Source organism: Oncorhynchus mykiss, chromosome 13 (genome assembly GCF_013265735.2).
Source record: "Oncorhynchus mykiss isolate Arlee chromosome 13, USDA_OmykA_1.1, whole genome shotgun sequence".
NCBI classification, from domain to species: Eukaryota; Metazoa; Chordata; class Actinopteri; order Salmoniformes; family Salmonidae; genus Oncorhynchus; species Oncorhynchus mykiss.
Window position 1 is genome coordinate 54253199 of NC_048577.1, and position 19422 is coordinate 54272620.

The window sequence follows — 19422 nt, forward strand, 5'->3', positions numbered from 1 at the left end:
ATGGCCGCTCTACTCTATAGCGCAAAACTCACTCTGAGAGCCCCAACCTATCCAATTACGCAATGTGATCTTTCACACTCATTTTTTTACAGTTTTGAAAACGTTAGAGTGTTTTCTATCCTAATCTGACAATTATATGCATATTCTAGTTTCTGGGGCTGAGAAATAGGCAGTTTCAAATGGGTACGTTCTTTAGCCAAAAACGAAAATACTGCCCCCTACACGCAAAAGGTTAACTATGCAAAAGACTAGAAACATGATTGATTTGTAATTCATATATACAGAAAAAAACTATGCATATCTAACTCCCTTCATCTGCATTAATCTGAGGAACCAGGATAGTATTTCAAGGAGATACATCATTTCAACCAGTGGAGAATGTGAAACACTTTATTGAAAGAAGTTCATTATCCAGGTGTTATGAATACATAATACATTTATTGTAATTATGATCATTGACGATGACGGGACTGGCTTCCTCTCTCACATCAAAACATACCTGCAGATGAGAGACAGATGGATAGAGAGAGTGCATGATTAAGCCCTGTTTTTCTTTTGTTCTAACACGGTCAGTCATCATAATCATCAGGAGGTGAAATTCAAAACTGACCTTGGATCATTAACTCTGGGACTACTACATCTGTCTGTATTTCAATGTCAGCATCTCTTTAATAATACTTCCTGTTGTCCCGACCAAGTGACCTCTTGCCTATGACCATGCTGTGCCCTCTGTGTCAGCCAGTTCAGATGCGGGAGGGGTTCACCAAAGCAGCTGATATAATCTAGATGATTTAGGGAGAAGGGAGAGAGAGATGAAGTGAAGAAGAGAGATGGTTATTGTGTGTGTGGTCTCACCTGGTGTCCACACTAAGTGACTACAGAGTACTTTATGCTGAAAAACAGACACATGAGGACAAACAATAGAAGATAATGTCAATAGAAGATACTGTATGTGACGCAGACACCTATCGGAGTGTACCTGAAACATTTAAATATAGAGGGCTGTGTCTCACCACTTGGTTATTGCAAGGCCAACCCCCCAGGGAAATCAGAACTTGGCAGCAACAGATAGTCCAGTGAAAATGGTTTATGTGGTGTAAATCTGAAAATTAGCAGCTAACATTTTATGGGTTTTTTAATGAATGCATGTGAGACAGGTTGCATGTACAACAAGACAGGCAGAGATGAAGAGAGAAAAAGAACACAGAACAGTTTAATTACCTCTGCTTATGGACACTTTACCCAGCAATAAAGCTTCCACGGCATGTTCCTCGGACAGTGAACATCTGGCAATATCTACATTTTTCGACCCCTTGATCAGCTTAGTATAGTAGGAAACTGTATTATGAAATATATATATATATATATATATATATATACAGTGCCTTGCGAAAGTATTCGGCCCCCTTGAACTTTGCGACCTTTTGCCACATTTCAGGCTTCAAACATAAAGATATAAAACTGTATTTTTTTTGTGAATAATCAACAACAAGTGGGACACAATCATGAAGTGGAACAACATTTATTAGATATTTCAAACTTTTTTAACAAATCAAAAACTGAAAAATTGGGCGTGCAAAATTATTCAGCCCCCTTAAGTTAATACTTTGTAGCGCCACCTTTTGCTGCGATTACAGCTGTAAGTCGCTTGGGGTATGTCTATCAGTTTTGCACATCGAGAGACTGAAATTTTTTCCCATTCCTCCTTGCAAAACAGCTCGAGCTCAGTGAGGTTGGATGGAGAGCATTTGTGAACAGCAGTTTTCAGTTCTTTCCACAGATTCTCGATTGGATTCAGGTCTGGACTTTTGACTTGGCCATTCTAACACCTGGATATGTTTATTTTTGAACCATTCCATTGTAGATTTTGCTTTATGTTTTGGATCATTGTCTTGTTGGAAGACAAATCTCCGTCCCAGTCTCAGGTCTTTTGCAGACACCATCAGGTTTTCTTCCAGAATGGTCCTGTATTTGGCTCCATCCATCTTCCCATCAATTTTAACCTTCTTCCCTGTCCCTGCTGAAGAAAAGCAGGCCCAAACCATGATGCTGCCACCACCATGTTTGACAGTGGGGATGGTGTGTTCAGCTGTGTTGCTTTTACGCCAAACATAACGTTTTGCATTGTTGCCAAAAAGTTACATTTTGGTTTCATCTGACCAGAGCACCTTCTTCCACATGTTTGGTGTGTCTCCCAGGTGGCTTGTGGCAAACTTTAAACAACACTTTTTATGGATATCTTTAAGAAATGGCTTTCTTCTTGCCACTCTTCCATAAAGGCCAGATTTGTGCAATATACGACTGATTGTTGTCCTATGGACAGAGTCTCCCACCTCAGCTGTAGATCTCTGCAGTTCATCCAGAGTGATCATGGGCCTCTTGGCTGCATCTCTGATCAGTCTTCTCCTTGTATGAGCTGAAAGTTTAGAGGGACGGCCAGGTCTTGGTAGATTTGCAGTGGTCTGATACTCCTTCCATTTCAATATTATCACTTGCACAGTGCTCCTTGGGATGTTTAAAGCTTGGGAAATCTTTTTGTATCCAAATCCGGCTTTAAACTTCTTCACAACAGTATCTCGGACCTGCCTGGTGTGTTCCTTGTTCTTCATGATGCTCTCTGCGCTTTTAACGGACCTCTGAGACTATCACGGTGCAGGTGCATTTATACGGAGACTTGATTACACACAGGTGGATTGTATTTATCATCATTAGTCATTTAGGTCAACATTGAATCATTCAGAGATCCTCACTGAACTTCTGGAGAGAGTTTGCTGCACTGAAAGTAAAGGGGCTGAATAATTTTGCACGCCCAATTTTTCAGTTTTTGATTTGTTAAAAAAGTTTGAAATATCCAATAAATGTCGTTCCACTTCATGATTGTGTCCCACTTGTTGTTGATTCTTCACAAAAAAAATACAGTTTTATATCTTTATGTTTGAAGCCTGAAATGTGGCAAAAGGTCGCAAAGTTCAAGGGGGCCGAATACTTTCGCAAGGCACTGTATATATATGAATCAGACTTGTATTAGAGAACTCTCTTTTCAAACAGGCAGTACATACAGCTCACATCTTACCTAACAGGGGACAACACAATTAAGCACTGCAGTGTTCCACTAACTAAGTCCACCTGCAGCCATTACATCGCATTACATAGCATTCCAGCTGCAGAGCATATCCTCTATAATGTGATCTAGAGCTCTTTGTGTCTGTCCTACAGTACAACGCCCAGGCTAATGATGATCTAATACAGCTGGCTGAAACGTCATTAGGCTGGTGGCCAGGTAGACATCTCTATTATACAGTATACCCTCTCGCTGTCAGACAAGAAAAGTGAAGGGGTAATATATTACCCCCTAGGAGATCTGTTTCGCTTATCCCCTCTTCCTTTCTTGCTTTCTTTCTCTATTTTTCATTTTACCTCTCTTTCTCATCATCTCTCTCTTGTCCTCTCTCTCTCTCTCAATCTTTCTCTCTCTCGTCCCATCTCTCTCTCTCAATCTTTCTCTCTCGTCCTCTCTCTCTCTCGTCCTCTCTTTCTCTCTCAATCTTTCTCTCTCTCGTCCCATCTCTCTCTCAATCTTTCTCTCTCTCGTCCCATCTCTCTCTCAATCTTTCTCTCTCTCGTCCTCTCTCTCATCCTCTCTCTCTCTTTCTCCCCCTTCTCTAGTACTCATAGTTATTCAATTAAACATTCATGGCCTGTCTACTTTGATTAGTCTCAATCCTGTGAGTAGAGGCTCCAGTCCACCCTGCAGTGTAGCCCAGTGAATTCTAGTTACCCTGAATCTGATCTATGGGACGGAAAACGGACAGGGAGTTGTCGGGAGGGCGCTAGTCATTTAGATTGAAGTGTGTACACCCTTACTGCTGTGGTAACTTAAATACTGCACTGTACGTACTGTATATGCATTAAGAATGCAGCCAGTGAATTCTAGTTACCCTGAATCTGATCTATGGGACGGAAAACGGACAGGGAGTTGTCGGGAGGGCGCTAGTCATTTAGATTGAAGTGTGTACACCCTTACTGCTGTGGTAACTTAAATACTGCACTGTACGTACTGTATATGCATTAAGAATGCAGCCAGGGAACTTGAATGGAAAGCTTGCAAAGAATCCCAATACTTTTACATTGGATGTGGTTTATGAGGACAGTGATCATTTAACCGTTGTTTGTTCGTTCTGTGTTTTTTGGTCTTGAGTGTTTTGTCTGGGTGCCATCTTGTTATAACTGCCTCCCTCTCAGGGGTTCTACACTTTTTTTTTTACTTGTTGCTTGTTGGCATCCCAAATTACAGCCTGTAAAATATTATTTTTTGCGTATGTTTGAAATTGTTCATTCTCAAATTACCCATGGCTCCCTTTCTCACGGAGGAAAGAAACAAAATAAAATTGATAGACTTTTTCTCCTGATGATGTTATTGGCCCGACACTTTTAAATGAGGTGGGAGGGAGAACATTTTGGGCTAAGTGGCAAAGGCCTAATCTACTGCACACTGTGCTGAGACAAAAAGAGCTGTTCTGTGTTGGGATCATTTATACTCTCCCCCTTTGAAGTGCGTCCAAATCCCTTTCATTGTGCCCTTGAAAGATTCATTACAGAAAACCAGATCAATCAGTTAAATCCACAACAGGAAAATTATTTTTGGAAAACCAATTTTCTAATACTTGGCCTCTCTCTCTCTCTCTCTCTCTCTCTCTCTCTCTCTCTCTCTCTCTCGAACTGAATATCTAAAGAAAAATAAAGAGGAAATAACTGGACTTCGGCATGCTAAAAATGTAATAGTAGGAATAGTTTGGGGCTCTCCCTAGTCATCAGTCAATCAATCAAATGTCTTTATAAGTCCCTTTTACATCAGCAGATGTCACAAAGTGCCTATACAGAAACCCAGCCTAAAACCCCAAACAGCAAGCAATGCAGATGTAGAAGCATGGTGGCTAGGAAAAACTCCCTAGAAAGGTAGGAACCTAGGACCAAACCTAGAGAAGAACCAGGCTCTGAGGGGTGAAACCTCTCAGTTTGTCATTACAGCATGTCTGCCTACTGAACCTTCAGTACATGCTCTGTGTGTGTTTGTGGGCATGGAGGAATGGCTAACCAAACGTTTTAAACTTTGTAATCAGACTATGGTTTTCTCCAGTGTAATTTAGCTCCAGACAGCCCTCTCTGTGCCCGACATAGGGAGGGCTGGTGTGTTTGATGTGTTCTGTCTGTTCTTTCAAACCCAGCTGGGCCTGGGTCTAAAAGTCAAGGGTGGTCAATTCTGGTCCAGGAGGGCGGAAGTAAATGTCTGCTCAGGCCCAGATTTATTAAGACACCTGATTCAGATAATGATGGTCTCTAAAATGAATATGGTGATTAGTTCATTTGAATTAGGTGTGTTTGTGCTGAGCTGGAACACAAACCTGCAGCTACTGCATACCCTAAGGGTTACGCTGAGTTGGCCACATGTGGTCTATGGTGGCCGTGATCTTTTTATTAGCCAATAGGGGGCGATGTGTGTATAATTACTCTTTGGTCAATTAATAGAAGCTCTTGTCCAGAGACACTTACAATAAGTGTATTGAACCACATCCTCTCTTTCTTCTTGTTCCTCCTCCTGTTCCTCTCCCTGCAGGTGACGGTGGTGCTTCAGGAGTGTGCGATGAAAATGAAAGGGCTGATGCCAGCTGAGCTGCGACAGGAGCTGGAGGACACCATCTCCTCTCTCAAGTCTCAGGTAGGAACAAGTCCTGCATGGGACACTATACACAGGACACTCACAGCCTATATCTAACTCACCAAATTAAACTAATCCACATATCAACTAACTATCAAGATCTTGGTTAGTTGATTAATGTGTTAGTGACCTAGAGTTGTTGACCCCTGACCTATATGGAGTAATACAGACCGAGGTCCCTGTACCTGGGCAATACACTCCATACATCTGTTTCTTCAGATACCAACTATGAACAGTTTTCCTTTGCTGCCATTTTCTTTTCTGCTTTCCTCCCTCTCTACATATTGATAGAAACCATCCCAGACAGAACCCACACTTAGTCTCAATGTGAGTGTCAGCATTGTTTGTTTGATTCCTTGGCCGTGGTGAGGGGATATCATATGGTGGTGTAGACCAGACACCAGAGCCCATAGACATGGCTTTGGACCGGTCCACTTTGAAGCTCCCTCTCTTTCTCTAGGCTCCATCAGATCACACACAATTATTATGATCAATTACACCCCGCGTTTAACCACATTAATACTGCCCCCCAGCCGCCGCGGACAGTCTCCTATTAGTTTAACTGGGCCTTGTTCGACAAGAAAACTGTGGTGGGCGGCGTGAGGGACGGGAATTTCAAATGTAAACAATAGGCCTTTCTGTGTCGGGCTGTGGTGGAGCTGGCTGAGGGAGAGGGGGGCCCCACTAACCAACCAACAACAACATTTGGAGGGGGCCCGCATTTCTAAACTCAAACTGGCCCCAACGCCTGGCTGCTTTGGATAGCCCTGGCTGGATCTCTTTCCAGTCCTGCCACCACAAGCCTCTACCATCGGATATGTTTATACGATGTAATTCACGACCAGAACGGCCTCCCTTTTCATTGAGGATGTCTTGGGTTTTGCACATTACGACGCATTATTTTACTGAAAGAAAGAGTGACTCCATGGCATCCGACCGCAGTTCCGTTTTTGCATACTGGTGCTGTTACTCCTCTGAAAGCAGCAGCTCCGCCTCTCCAAATGAAACGCTAAATCTGTTCCTGAGGTTTCCATCCAAGAGAAGGGAATGTACCATTGAGTTCCAGTACAGTAGTTACACATCAATAAATATTATAACCTTTTTGTTTCATTTGATCTAAAGAGAAGGATTTGTATTTGTTTTCATTTGTTGTGGAAGACAGTAGTATGTACAGTGCCTATAGAAAGTCTAAAGCCCCCTTCAAACTTTTCACCTTTTGTTGCCTTATAGCCTGGAGTAAAATGCATTCAAATCGCTGTTTTTCTCCATTGATCTACACATCCTACCCCACAACTTCCAAGTGAATTTTTTTTTAAATCGATACAAAATAAAACTGAAATATCTTGGTTGTAGAAGTCTCCACCGCTTTCTAATAGCAGTCCTAAATTAGCTCAGGTGTAACAAGTCACCTTCAAAATCACACACCAACTCAATTGGCCTCCACCTGTGTTGAATTGTAGTGATTCACATGATTTCAGGATCAATTCAGCAGTTCCTGTAGGTTCTGGGGATAAAACATTCTAAGGCCTGAATATCCCTTGGAGCACGGTCAAGACGATTATTAAGAAGTACAGTAGAAGGTGTATGGCACCACCAAGACCCTGCCTAAATCAGGCCGTCGCTCCAAACTGGATGACCGAGCAAGTAGGAGTCCAATGGCAACTTTGAAAGAGCTACAGGTTTTTATGGCCAAGACTGGTCAAAGTGTGTATGTGACAACAATATCCCAAGCACTCCACAAATCTGCCATATAGGGTGGCAAGATGGAAGCCATTATTCAAGAAAGCCCACCGGTTTTGAAGTAGGCAAAGTAGCCATGTGGCAAAACATTTTGGCCTAAATGCAAAGCGTTACGTTTGGCCAAACCCAATACCCATCATACCCGCAAACCCATCACCCAAAGAACAACGTCCCTACTGTGAAGCATGTTGGTGGTAGCATCATGTTATGGGGAGGTTTTTCAGTGGCAGGTTCTGGGAGACTAGTCAGGATCAAGGGAAAGATGAACAGAGCAAAGTACAGTCACTTTTCTCACTTATCAGGATAGAAGGGGCAATGAATGAAGCAATGTACAGAAAAGTCCTTGAGGAAAACCTGCTACCCTCTGCAAGAAAGCTAAAACTGGGACGGAAGTTCCCCTTTTCAGCATGACAACGACCTGAAGCACACAGCCAAAGCTACGGTGGAGTGATTAAGGTATAAAAAGGTAAATGTGCTTGAGTGGCCCAGTCAGAGCCCCCACCTACATTTAATTAAAACATTTAAGATTGAAGATTGTTCTCCATCTATGCTCCCAAAGGAGCTTGACAGAGCTTGAACAGTTTTATAAAGAAGAATGGTCAACTATTGCCAAATCTAGGTGTGCAAAGTTGGTTGAGACCTGGTTGAGACCTGGTTGAGACCTGGTTGAGACCTATCCCAACAGACTGCTGTAATTTCTGCCTAAGGTGCTTCCACCAAGTATTAACTCAGGGGGGTGGAGACATGTCCAATTATGATATTTAAGTTTTGTATTTTTAATAAATACTTTTTTCACTATAAAAAAAAAATTTCCTTAAGTGTGGAGTATGGCGTGTAGATCTATTTGTAAAAATGCATGAAACTGAGGCACTGACAAACAAAATGTGAAAAAGTTGAAGGGGGTTTAGACTTTCTATAGTTATGTAGTTAAGGCCTGATACTGCCTCATCTAACCCTTTGGAAGTTAACTCTTTCACTGTCCCCGTAAAGCACTAGTGACCTAGCTTTACTGACCCCATGTCTTGGATTCTCATGGTTTCACTACTGTATCAAAATCCTAACCTCTCACCTATAATCTCACTCAGTCGTCTTACTCCCTAGCCCCTACTCCCGTATTAATTATTTCCTAGCCCCCTTCCCCGGTATGAATTACTCCCTAGCCCCCTACTCCCCTATGAATTACTCCCTAGCCCCCTACTCTTTTGTGAATTACCCCCTAGCCCCCTATGAATTACTCCCTACTCCCCTATGAATTACTCCCTAGTCCCCTACTCCCGTATGAATTACTCCCTAGTCCCCTACTCCCGTATGAATTACTCCCTAGCCCCCTACTCCCGTATGAATTACTCCCTAGCCCCCTACTCCCCTATGAATTACTCCCTAGCCCCCTACTCCCCTATGAATTACTCCCTAGCCCCCTACTACCCTATGAATTACTCCCTAGCCCCCTACTGCCCTATGAATTACTCCCTAGCCCCCTACTCCCATTTGAATTACTCCCTAGCCCCCTACTGCCCTATGAATTTCTCCCTAGCCCCCTACTCCCCTATGAATTACTCCCTAGTCCCCTACTCCCGTATGAATTACTCCCTAGCCCCATACTCCCCTATGAATTACTCCCTAGCCCCCTATGAATTACTCCCTAGTCCCCTACTCCCGTATGAATTACTCCCTAGCCCCATACTCCCCTATGAATTACTCCCTAGCCCCCTACTCCCCTATGAATTACTCCCTAGCCCCCTACTCCCCTATGAATTACCACCTAGCCCCCTACTCCCCTATGAATTACTCCCTAGTCCCCTACTCCTGTATGAATTACTCCCTAGCCCCCTACTCCCCTATGAATTACTCCCTAGCCCCCTACTCTTCTGTGAATTACTCCCTAGCCCCCTACTCCCCTATGAATTACTCCCTAGCCCCCTACTCCCCTATAAATTACTCCCTAGCCCCCTACTCCCCTATGAATTACTCCCTAGCCCCCTACTCCCCTATGAATTACTCCCTAGCCCCCTACTCCCCTATGAATTACTCCCTAGTCCCCTACTCCCCTATGAATTACTCCCTAGCCCCCTACTCCCGTATGAATTACCCCCTAGCCCCGTACTCCCCTATGAATTACTCCCTAGCCCCCTACTCCCGTATGAATTACTCCCTAGCCCCCTACGAATTGCTCCCTTCAACCCCTACTCCCCCCTACTCTCCAATGCTTGCCCCCTATTGCCTTAACCCTTTTCTATCTCAACCCCTTCTCTATCACTCTACTCCTATACCCTCTTACTGAGCCCCTACTGTGCATTGACCCCTGACCCCCTACTGTGTGTGTTGACCCCTTACTCTGTGTTGGCTGCAGGTGAACTTCCTCCAGAAGAGAGCTTCTGTGTTACAGGAGGACCTGGATGCCTGTCACAGCAGGAGGTAAATGTCCTGTAACGTGACTGTGATCGAGGCCTGGCGGTGGAAGCCTTTGATGTCTCGTCCATCCATCATGCTGTCAGAGACACTGGATGTGTTTATGGAAAGCATCTATACATACCCTGTGATGAGAGTGGCTATTCAAATAGTCTGCTGCTGCCACCTGGGACAATGCTGTGATCTATCTGGGTGAACATAGGAGGCGTCGAAGTCACTCAAATTACACCACCCAAACCCAACTCAGTCATTTCATTTACTACATTGATTTGACAGGGACAATACACATCAATCAATATTTCTGTAAATGTGCCAGATTTTCCATCTGTAGTCCTGGGCAGGTAGTCAAAACTGAATCTTCTCTATCCTCTTTGAGTAATATAATACTGTTGAGAGATGTGAAGTTCATGAAACATGACATGTGCTTAAACAACCCTCCCTTTTCTCTCCTGTCCTAAACCCCTCCCCTCACCCAATCTAGGTAACCATGGACTGTTCTTCCCTTGGCCACACCCATTATCCGGACATGAAGAATAAGACAGTCTATCAGATGTGAGAATCATCGCCACAGTTACCAGGCATCACACATCTGTCATGCCATGGGTGCACCAATCAGTTGTGCCAGTTATGTTGGCCACACCCACACTGTTTTTAACTACTATGGATTTGTACATATTTATTCACTGTCAGATTTTTTTTCACATTCCCCGTTAGAAATCAATAATTTTTCATAACTTTTTGTGGATGTTTAATGTGCGTACTATCCATACATACACTATAAATACAAAGTTATGTGGACACCCATTTAAATGAGTGGATTCTGCTATTTCAGCCTCACCCGTTGCTGGCAGGTGTTTCAAATCTAGCACACAGCCATGCAATCTCCATAGAGAGACATTGACACTAGAATGGCCTTACTAAAGAGCTTAGTGATGTTCAACAATTCAGTTTGTCAAATGTCTGCCCTGTTAGAGCTGCCCTGGTCAACTGTAAGTGATGTTATTGTGAAGTGGAAAAATCTAGGCGCAACAACTGCTCAGCCACAAAGTGGTAGGCCACACAAGCTCCCAGAATGGGACCGCCGATTGCTGAAGTGCGTTGCATGTTCGTTGGGAGCTTCATGAAATGGATTTCCATGGTCGAGCAGCCACATACAAGATCACCATGCGCAATGCCAAGCGTCGGCTGGAGTGGTGTAAAGCTCGCCGTCATTGGACTCTGGAACAGTGGAAATGCGTTCTCTGGAGTGATGAATCACGCGTCACCATCTTGCAGTCCGACGGACGAATTGGGTGTGGCGGTTGCCAGGAGAACGCTACCTGCCCCAATGCATAGTGCCAACTGTAAAGTTTGGTGGAGGAGGAATAATGGCCTGGGGCTGTTTTTCATGGTTCAGGATCGTTAGTTCCAGTGAAGGGAAATCTTAATACTACAGCATACAATCACATTCTAGACGATTCTGTGCTTCCAACTTTGTAGCAACAGTTTGGGGGAAGGCCCTTTCCTGTTTCAGCATGACAATGCCCCGTGCACAAAGCGAGGTCCATACAGAAATGGTTTGTTGAGATCGATATGGAAGAACTTGACTGACCTGCACAGAGCCCTGACCTCAACCACATCAAACCCCTTTGGGATGAATTGGAAAGCCGACTACAAACCAGGCCTAATCACCCAACATCAGTGCCCGACCTCACTAATGCTCTTGTGGCTGAGTGGAAGGAAGTCCCCGCAGCAATGTTCCAACATCGAGTGGGAAGCCTTACCAGAAGACTAGAGGCTGTGGTAGCAGCAAAGGGAGGACCAACTCCATATTAATTCCCATGATTTTGGAATGAGATGTTCGACGAGCAGGTGTCCACATACTTTTGGCCATGTAGTGTATGTTGTTTTTTGTGATTCCATGAGACATACTGAATGTACATACCGAATGCATTGTTTTATTAAAGTCATTTTTCCATCATATTAATTTGTTTGATTGTCAATGAACACATAATTTCTCATCTTAACAGTGTTTTGATCCCATATGTAATAAAAATATTGTATTATTTTTGAGTTGACACACAACCTCAGCTTGCAACGAATTGAGATCTACTCTTTACGACCAAGCCAGAGACCTTGAATCTTCATTGCTCCCATTGGAGCGTGGCAGCCATTTTCTATTCTGAACAGTAGTTCTGTTGTATTGGGGGTTTGTGGTTGGTGCAGATAGAGACCTCTGGTAGTAATGGTGGAACATCCAGCCAAACAGAACAGTAGTTTAGTATGGTTCTGAATGACTCTGGCTTATACCATTGTCTCCACTGGAAACCCATGATGACCTCAGACGTTCCTGTCCATTAAATGGCAGCCGTTTGTGGCATTGCTGTATTTAAGCAGTCCCCCCTGGTCAAATATATTAACACAATGGTTTTGAATGACATGAAAACAACTAGTACTATTACTACTTTTTCAAACTCCCGTCACAAGTAGATGCTTCAAGATGTAAGAATAAGGACTGCAAGAGCAATATTTTGTGAACAGACACAGCATAAACATTGCTACTGCATAGCGGGTTTGATTGAATTCCAGGCCAAGTCTCAGATGCCTGCAGAGCGAGGCTGGTAAGGATGATAACGTTTGTGTGTTTAGGGAGAGGCCTGTATAGTTTACCACTCTTATTACGTATCGTATTATGCTGGACAAGGAGGAATGCATGGGTTTCAATGCTGGCCGGTTCAAGGGAATCCTCATTTCCTGGAAGAAGACGGGTTAGGTTTGAGGCATTATTATTATGTTCCAAAACAGCAGATTTCATTTCAAACAAGCCCTGCGTCCCCATTAGCATTGGAATTGCTTTTCTTGTACGCGTGCTGTTGCGCACTTCCTCAAATTCCCATTGTCCGTGACCTGCTCTACGGTTTCCAAGCGTAACACTACACCACTCCGTATTTATTTTATGTGCTGATTCTGCTGCCTGGGCAGAGAGAGAGAGACTTTCACACCGACAGGAACAGGAATTTAGTGTTTGGGCACCAAGCCTTTGTAGAGTCTGTTGTTTGTGGAAGGGGAGCACGGAGGACTCTCATTCCACCACAGTTGCATCCTAAGACAGTACTAGGACCCCTGGGAGTACTTGGCCTATCCACAGGGGGTACTTGAGAAGACTCATTCAACCATTGGCTTCTTGGTAAAATGCACATGAGGGGTACTTCAGGGGTGCTCCGGGCAGAGTAAATTCAGTTGGTGTACAGTAAGAAAAGGTTGGGAACCACTGTCCTAAGAGAACATGTGTGACCCTTCTCAATGAGATGTGCTAGCAGAGAAGCTGGGGTTGGTGGGTGGTTGGAGGTTAGGGGTGTGTTTGGGAAGAATGGAGTCAATGGTTTTGGATGTGAATGTGTGTATTTAGGTTGTCTGAATGAGCTCAGCTTTAGGGTGTGTGTGTGTTCATCACTACAGACCCTGGTTTGATTCCAGGTTGTACCACAACCAGCCGAGATTGGGAATCCCATAGGGCGCCGTACAATTGGCCCAGCATTGTCCGGGTTAGGGTTTGTCCGGGGAAGGCCGTCATTGTAAATAAGAATTTGTTCTTAACTGACTTGCCTAGTTAAATAAAGGTTAAATAAAAAATAACTCAGGCTTCGCAGGAGGCCCAGGCTGGAGCATTGGTGCTAAAGGTCAGAGGAGGAAGTGACCCCAGATTCGCTCATTTACATTTAGGATGCATCTCAATAGTCTAAAGTAACTTTCATCTACATTGATGTGAATGGACTAGACAGGTGTCAAATTCCTGATAGACATTCCACCATATTATCTTACGTCATACTGTGTTCCGACAAGTCACTTCAGACTGTTGAGATGCCAAGAATGTACTCCTTTATATCTGTCTACACATAAAATAACAGAGTACCTTTATGACACTTCTTCCACACAGCCAACCCAACTGCATAGATCAAAGGTCTTCCTCCTCTCCTCCCTCCTCTCTGTGTTATCTCCCCATCAGAGACAGAGTGCCGACACTGTGACATCATAAAAGGGAGACGGATGTTCCACTGTCCCAGAGTTCTGTATCCCTCCGCCTGGTGGCACAGAACCGAAGCACACCCAGGCAATCCCAAAGAAAGTGTGTGCTGGGGATTTGTTAGTTCCAAATCCATGAAGCACAAGTGTCTTGAGTGATTTTTGTTTTGGGATATGGTCTCTGTGATGGAGAAAGGTCATAGGGGTACTGTTTAGGGAATTGCTAGGTGATTTGAGGTTGAGTTGTCTTGCTGTCCTGGTAGTATAGTTTGTGGGTTATGCATGGTGATGTGTGGAAGCCTACTGTCTCTGACTGTGTGTGTGTGTGTGTGTGTGTGTGTGTGAACACGCTAGTAAAGTCAGTGGATCTTTTTATAGAGTTGTTTTCTGACTTAGTCCCCGGGAGACCTGTGTTTGGCTGCTCCGCTCTGCACAAACTGCCTGCATAAATAACCCTGTTTATCACTACAGCATCTCCTCACACACACACACACACAGCAGTGTCTCCTCACTATTTATTTATTCTGTTTCCCGTCATGTTTTTCCTCTACTCCTAGAGGTTCTAGAGGTTGATATGGCGATGATCACTGATGTTGACGGCAAACAGTGTTGCTAGTTTTTTCCAGGCCATCACTCAACTCCTGAGTTGTCCCTGAGTTGCAGTAATGCTGATACGGTAGCCACCTGAGAGGCCCACACACACACACGAGGCCGGGGATGGCTGTTAGACACTGGGATAGATAGCAGCTAGCTGTGGTGTTTGTCTGAGTGAATTTGTGTGATTGCAGGATGGAGTTTTGTCAGTGCTGATAGTATAAGTTGAAGTGAAGCCCAGAACAGAACGCTGTGCAGGGCGTTAGTATAGTTCCTCTCTACTCCACCCTGTTCAACTCAACTTCACCCAAGCCAGACCTGAACAGAAAGGTCTGATTCCAGTTAAGTCTTGGGTTGAGATGTCTGATTATCAGTCACATACGCTTGTAGAGATCTGTCTTTCTCTCTGTCTCTCTCTCTTTCTCGCTCTTTTATTTTTCTCTGTATCTCTCTTTCTCCCTCTCTGTACCTCTCTCTCTCTCTCTTTCTCTTTTCTTTCTCTGTACCGATATCTGTCTGTCTCCATCTCTCTCTTCCTCCCTCCTCCCTATCTCTGTCTAGAACACTGTCTGACCCATTGTCTTACCCTCCAGCAATACACTTGGTATGAACTTAAAATGTACCTCAAAACGCTTATCATATATTTATAGACACACCCCATCACCACATTTTATCAGCCCAGGCAGTCTACAACTAGGCATGGCTAGTACATATTTTAAAGGAGTCATTCATTTGTGTAGTAATGTTATGAAATACATTAGCTAGAATGATACTGAATATGAGCGTATAGGTATAAAAGTCTACGCCTAGTATGAGATTTTAAACTAAAGCCTTGGTGGCATGTCCCTTCTCAACCCTCAGGCCGTTAAAGTAAACCCTTGGTGGCATGTCCTGTCTCAACCTTCATGCCCTTAAACTAAAGCCTTGGTGGCCTGTCCCCTGTCAACCTTCAGGCCCTTAAACTAAAGCCTTGGTGGCCTGTCCCCTCTCAACCTTCAGGCCGTTAAAGTAAACCCTTGATGGCCTGTCCCCTCTCAACCTTCAAGCCGTTAAAGTAAACCCTTGATGGCCTGTCCCCTCTCAACCTTCAGGCCGTTAAAGTAAACCCTTGGTGGCCTGTCCCCTGTCAACCCCTGAGGTTGTGTGTCCACATCAGACTATGGTCCACCATCACCATGGTGATAATCCTGATGACGCTCCTGACCACGGTAGTGGAGAAACAGGAAGTAGAAAGTGGATCTATCTGAGAGGTAGTCACTAGATGATCATGTTAGAAAGGACAAAATGGTGACTTTGTTCATATTCCAATGCACGTTTAGGGTTAGAGATAGAGATATCCTTAGAGTGAGGGTTAAGGTTTGTGGTTTAAATCCTTAGGGTTAAGGTTAGTGGTTAAAATCAGATTGGTGGTCACAGCGTTCCATACTTCTGCCCTTTTCTCGCAGGCCAGATATGGATGTCTATCTGTGACCAACCACACATTTTATTGTAGTGAACACCTGAGAAAATACCTACGTTCTGTCCTTACCAGCATGGCCAGATAGTGACGTCCTCTCTGAAACGGGTGTCCATCAGCCCTCAACCCCAGAAAGGCGGTCAGAAAGAGAAATGCAGTAAGAGGAAATGAAAGTTATTTGAGAGGAGAGCTTCATGGCCAAATGGGATTTGACTGTGCATCCCACATTGTTTTATACATTGGTAGACTTAAAAGCCATGTGCAAAATGGGATTAAAACTGGGGTGAAAAGACAAATAAATAACCTTCAATAATAACCTCTCTCTTTTTCTCGAGGCCTACTTCTCTTCTTTCGCTTTCTTTCATCTCCCCTTTCTCCCTATCTATTTCATTCTCTTCATCCTCCTCTCTCTCTTTCATTATCTCTTCCCTCTCTCTCTCCCTCCTCTACCCAGCCTCAACATTTATCACACAGTCGCTCCTCATCAGAATGCACCGGTTGCTGTTGAACTCCTGTACTCCCACACTACAGCTGCCGCTGTGCCGCCACAATCCTTCAGAGGCTATTTGGGGTTGAAATTAAAGTTATTTTCCTCAAATTGAACCTTTTAACAAGACACCCTCTTCCCTCCTCCTCCTCCCTTCCAAACAGCCCCATAACAAGCTGGTGAATTGTTGCCCTTCTTTAGCTCACTCTAAGGGTATTAGGCACCATGTCCAACTTCAAAGCCTCTCTTAACTCCACACTTTAATTGTCTGCTCTCCCGGCTCTCTCACAGCATGCCATCTGATTCTGCTAACAACTGCACTTCTCCTTCTCCTCCTTTCGTTCCATCTCTTTTTCCCCTCTTCCCCTCCTCTCCTCTGTCCCCATGTTGTCCAATTCTTCCATATCTTCTTCTCTTCCTCTGTCCCTCTGTTGCTGTTGTTCAATTCTTCCATATCTTCTTCCCTTCCTCTGTCCCTCTGTTGTCCAATCCTTCCATATCTTCTTCTCTTCCTCTGTCCCCCTGTTGTCCAATCCTTCCATATCTTCTTCTCTTCCTCTGTCCCTCTGTTGCTGTTGTCCAATCCTTCCATATCTTCTTCTCTTCCTCTGTCCCTCTGTTGCTGTTGTCCAATCCTTCCATATCTTCTTCTCTTCCTCTGTCCCTCTGTTGCTGTTGTCCAATCCTTCCATATCTTCTTCTCTTCCTCTGTCCCTCTGTTGCTGTTGTCCGTTCCTTCCATCTCTCTTCCTCTCCTCTCACCCCCTGTCATCCTCTCTTTCGTTCCCCATCTCCTCTCCTCTCATCGGCCCCTGGCTCCTTTAAAGGCATTGTCCCCTTGTTGTCACCTCTTTAAAGGAGGGAGACACCATTTCCTCTTTGGAGTTGTTTTGCCTCTGGTGTGTACACACCAAACAAATTAGAAACAGTAAACCCATGTCCTCTCAATTCAATTCTCTGCCTCTCTCTCACTCTACCCCACCCCCCACCTTCTCTCCAAACGGACATTCACACTTACTTGTACTCACGGGCCCTCGTTGATAATTGCCATAAGCCTCCCTCTTGGTTTCATTTTCCATTGTCCTCCACCAAATTCTTGGGTCTGGCTTGAGATAAAGGGATGATGACTTCAAAGGGAGCTGCTAAGAGTTTAACCCCGAGCTGAAAAGGAGCAGCAGACAATAGGATAATTGAGAGCAGTTACTGATCACAGGGCTACAGCACTGAGAGGAGAAGGCAACTAGCACACACACACAGTGACACACTTTCACACGGATTTCCACACTCAGACACTCTCACACACTCATACTCACAGATGTTCACTCTCGCACACACTCACACATACATTCTCACACACATGCTCACGCACACACTCTCACACACAATCTCACATACACACACACACTCTCTCTCTCTCTGTTTAGTGTGGAGTTTACAACAGCAGCTGAGATGGCCGGTAGCTAGCATGGGGAGGACAGGTCAGAGCTGTTCAGGATACAATATACCCCCAGCCATAAAAGCACCAAAACATCAGGGGTAGCTAACCCTGCCCTGCTCCTCTCCCCTGTTATGTATCGTTTTATAGGGCCAGGGCAGAATAGGGGTCACTAGGGCCAGGGCAGAATAGGGGTCACTAGGGCCAGGGCAGCTCTGTTCCAGGTCAGAATAGAGGTCAGGCTCAGTAGGGCCTGAAGGTGGAGACTGAGGTGTCCTCGAAGGGGGCCTTGCCATATCAAAGGCCCTGAGTGGGACACGGGGGCCCATCTGGCCCCTGGCAGCAGCAGGAGGTAGGAGGTATAGGGCTATTTCCATGGGGATGGGGTTTTATCTCTGTGCGTTTACTGTCAGAGGTTAGGTTACCCCCCCCCCCCCCCCCCCCGTTACACCACGAACGGTAAACAAAGGGTTATGGTGTTGGGTTAATGTTCTATGAGTGAGAAGGGATAGATAGAACATCTGCACAGCCAATGGCTTTGAGAAGGAGCTGCATGGATATCCCAATAAACACTGACCTAGACAGCCATCTTGTTCAAAGACTAGTTTACAGCGTACTTTGTTGCTCTACTAATCACTGTATGGAGTCCCAGAGGGGACAAACAAGGCAGTCTTCTAAAGTAACATCCAGATGTCCATGAAACCACTGTCTGCCCCAGACAAAACAAGCCCCACAGCTGCTTGCGTCAGTCAATGAGCGCATTATGGGTAGAATGGCTGGGTTGTCTACTACGGGCCTTCTCTCCATCCCATCACATACTCCTCCTCCTCCTTCCATCATACTCCTCCTCCCCCCTTTTTGTGGTGTATAAAGCCAGGCATTGATATCATTGATGTAAAAGGTGGCCTCGTGTGCCAGGGTTGTAGAGCAAATGGGACATTGATAGAAAGGAGATGATTGATAAAAAGGAGAAGAGGCTGAATGCTAAATCAAACATAGTGGTTGTACTCTTCAGTCCACTCTATCCATATGATATAGCCTAGCTATTAATCCTACATTGAGGGAAAGATTTCTCTAGTGTGAAATCAACATAATAGTTTTAAACAGATGTATTTTCAAGCTGTTAACCATGGAGTAAATCAGACTCATTTCTCTTTTCAGTTATGATTGGGTAAGGCAGTTGTTCTAAGCTCATGAGACATTAAGAAATGATATTTAAGCAATAAGGCCCGAGGAGATATACCACGACTAAGGGCTGTTCTTCTGCACGATGCAACACGGAGTGCCTGGATATTGGCCATAGATCAGAAACTCCCGAGGTGCCTTATTGCTATTATGAACTTGTTACCAACAATACATTAACACAGTAAAAATACATGTTTTGTCTTTCCTGTGGTATATGGTCTGATATACCACGGCTGTCAGCCAATCAGCACTCAGGCTTGAACAACCCAGTTTATAATCTTCAATGACCAATGGGTTATATTATATTGTTAATTGAAATGAACATAGAATTGCAGTAACTATTGCAAATTGCATCTTTAATAACCCATGTGTATATCATTCCTTTACCCAACCTGGCC

General features: G+C 44.4%; 1 protein-coding gene across 2 annotated transcripts in view; it reads left to right on the forward strand.

Moving 5' to 3' along the window:
- cep112 (centrosomal protein 112) overlaps positions 1-10799 on the forward strand; it is a 211250-nt gene extending 200451 nt beyond the window's left edge. For both annotated transcript variants that reach the window (XM_036941515.1, XM_036941516.1), the window contains 3 exons: positions 5615-5716; positions 9807-9871; positions 10347-10799. In XM_036941515.1, the coding sequence (XP_036797410.1) occupies positions 5615-5716; positions 9807-9871; positions 10347-10350 (171 nt within the window). In that variant the 3' untranslated portion in view covers positions 10351-10799. The remainder of the gene's footprint in view (positions 1-5614; positions 5717-9806; positions 9872-10346) is intronic.
- Positions 10800-19422: the final 8623 nt, after the last annotated feature.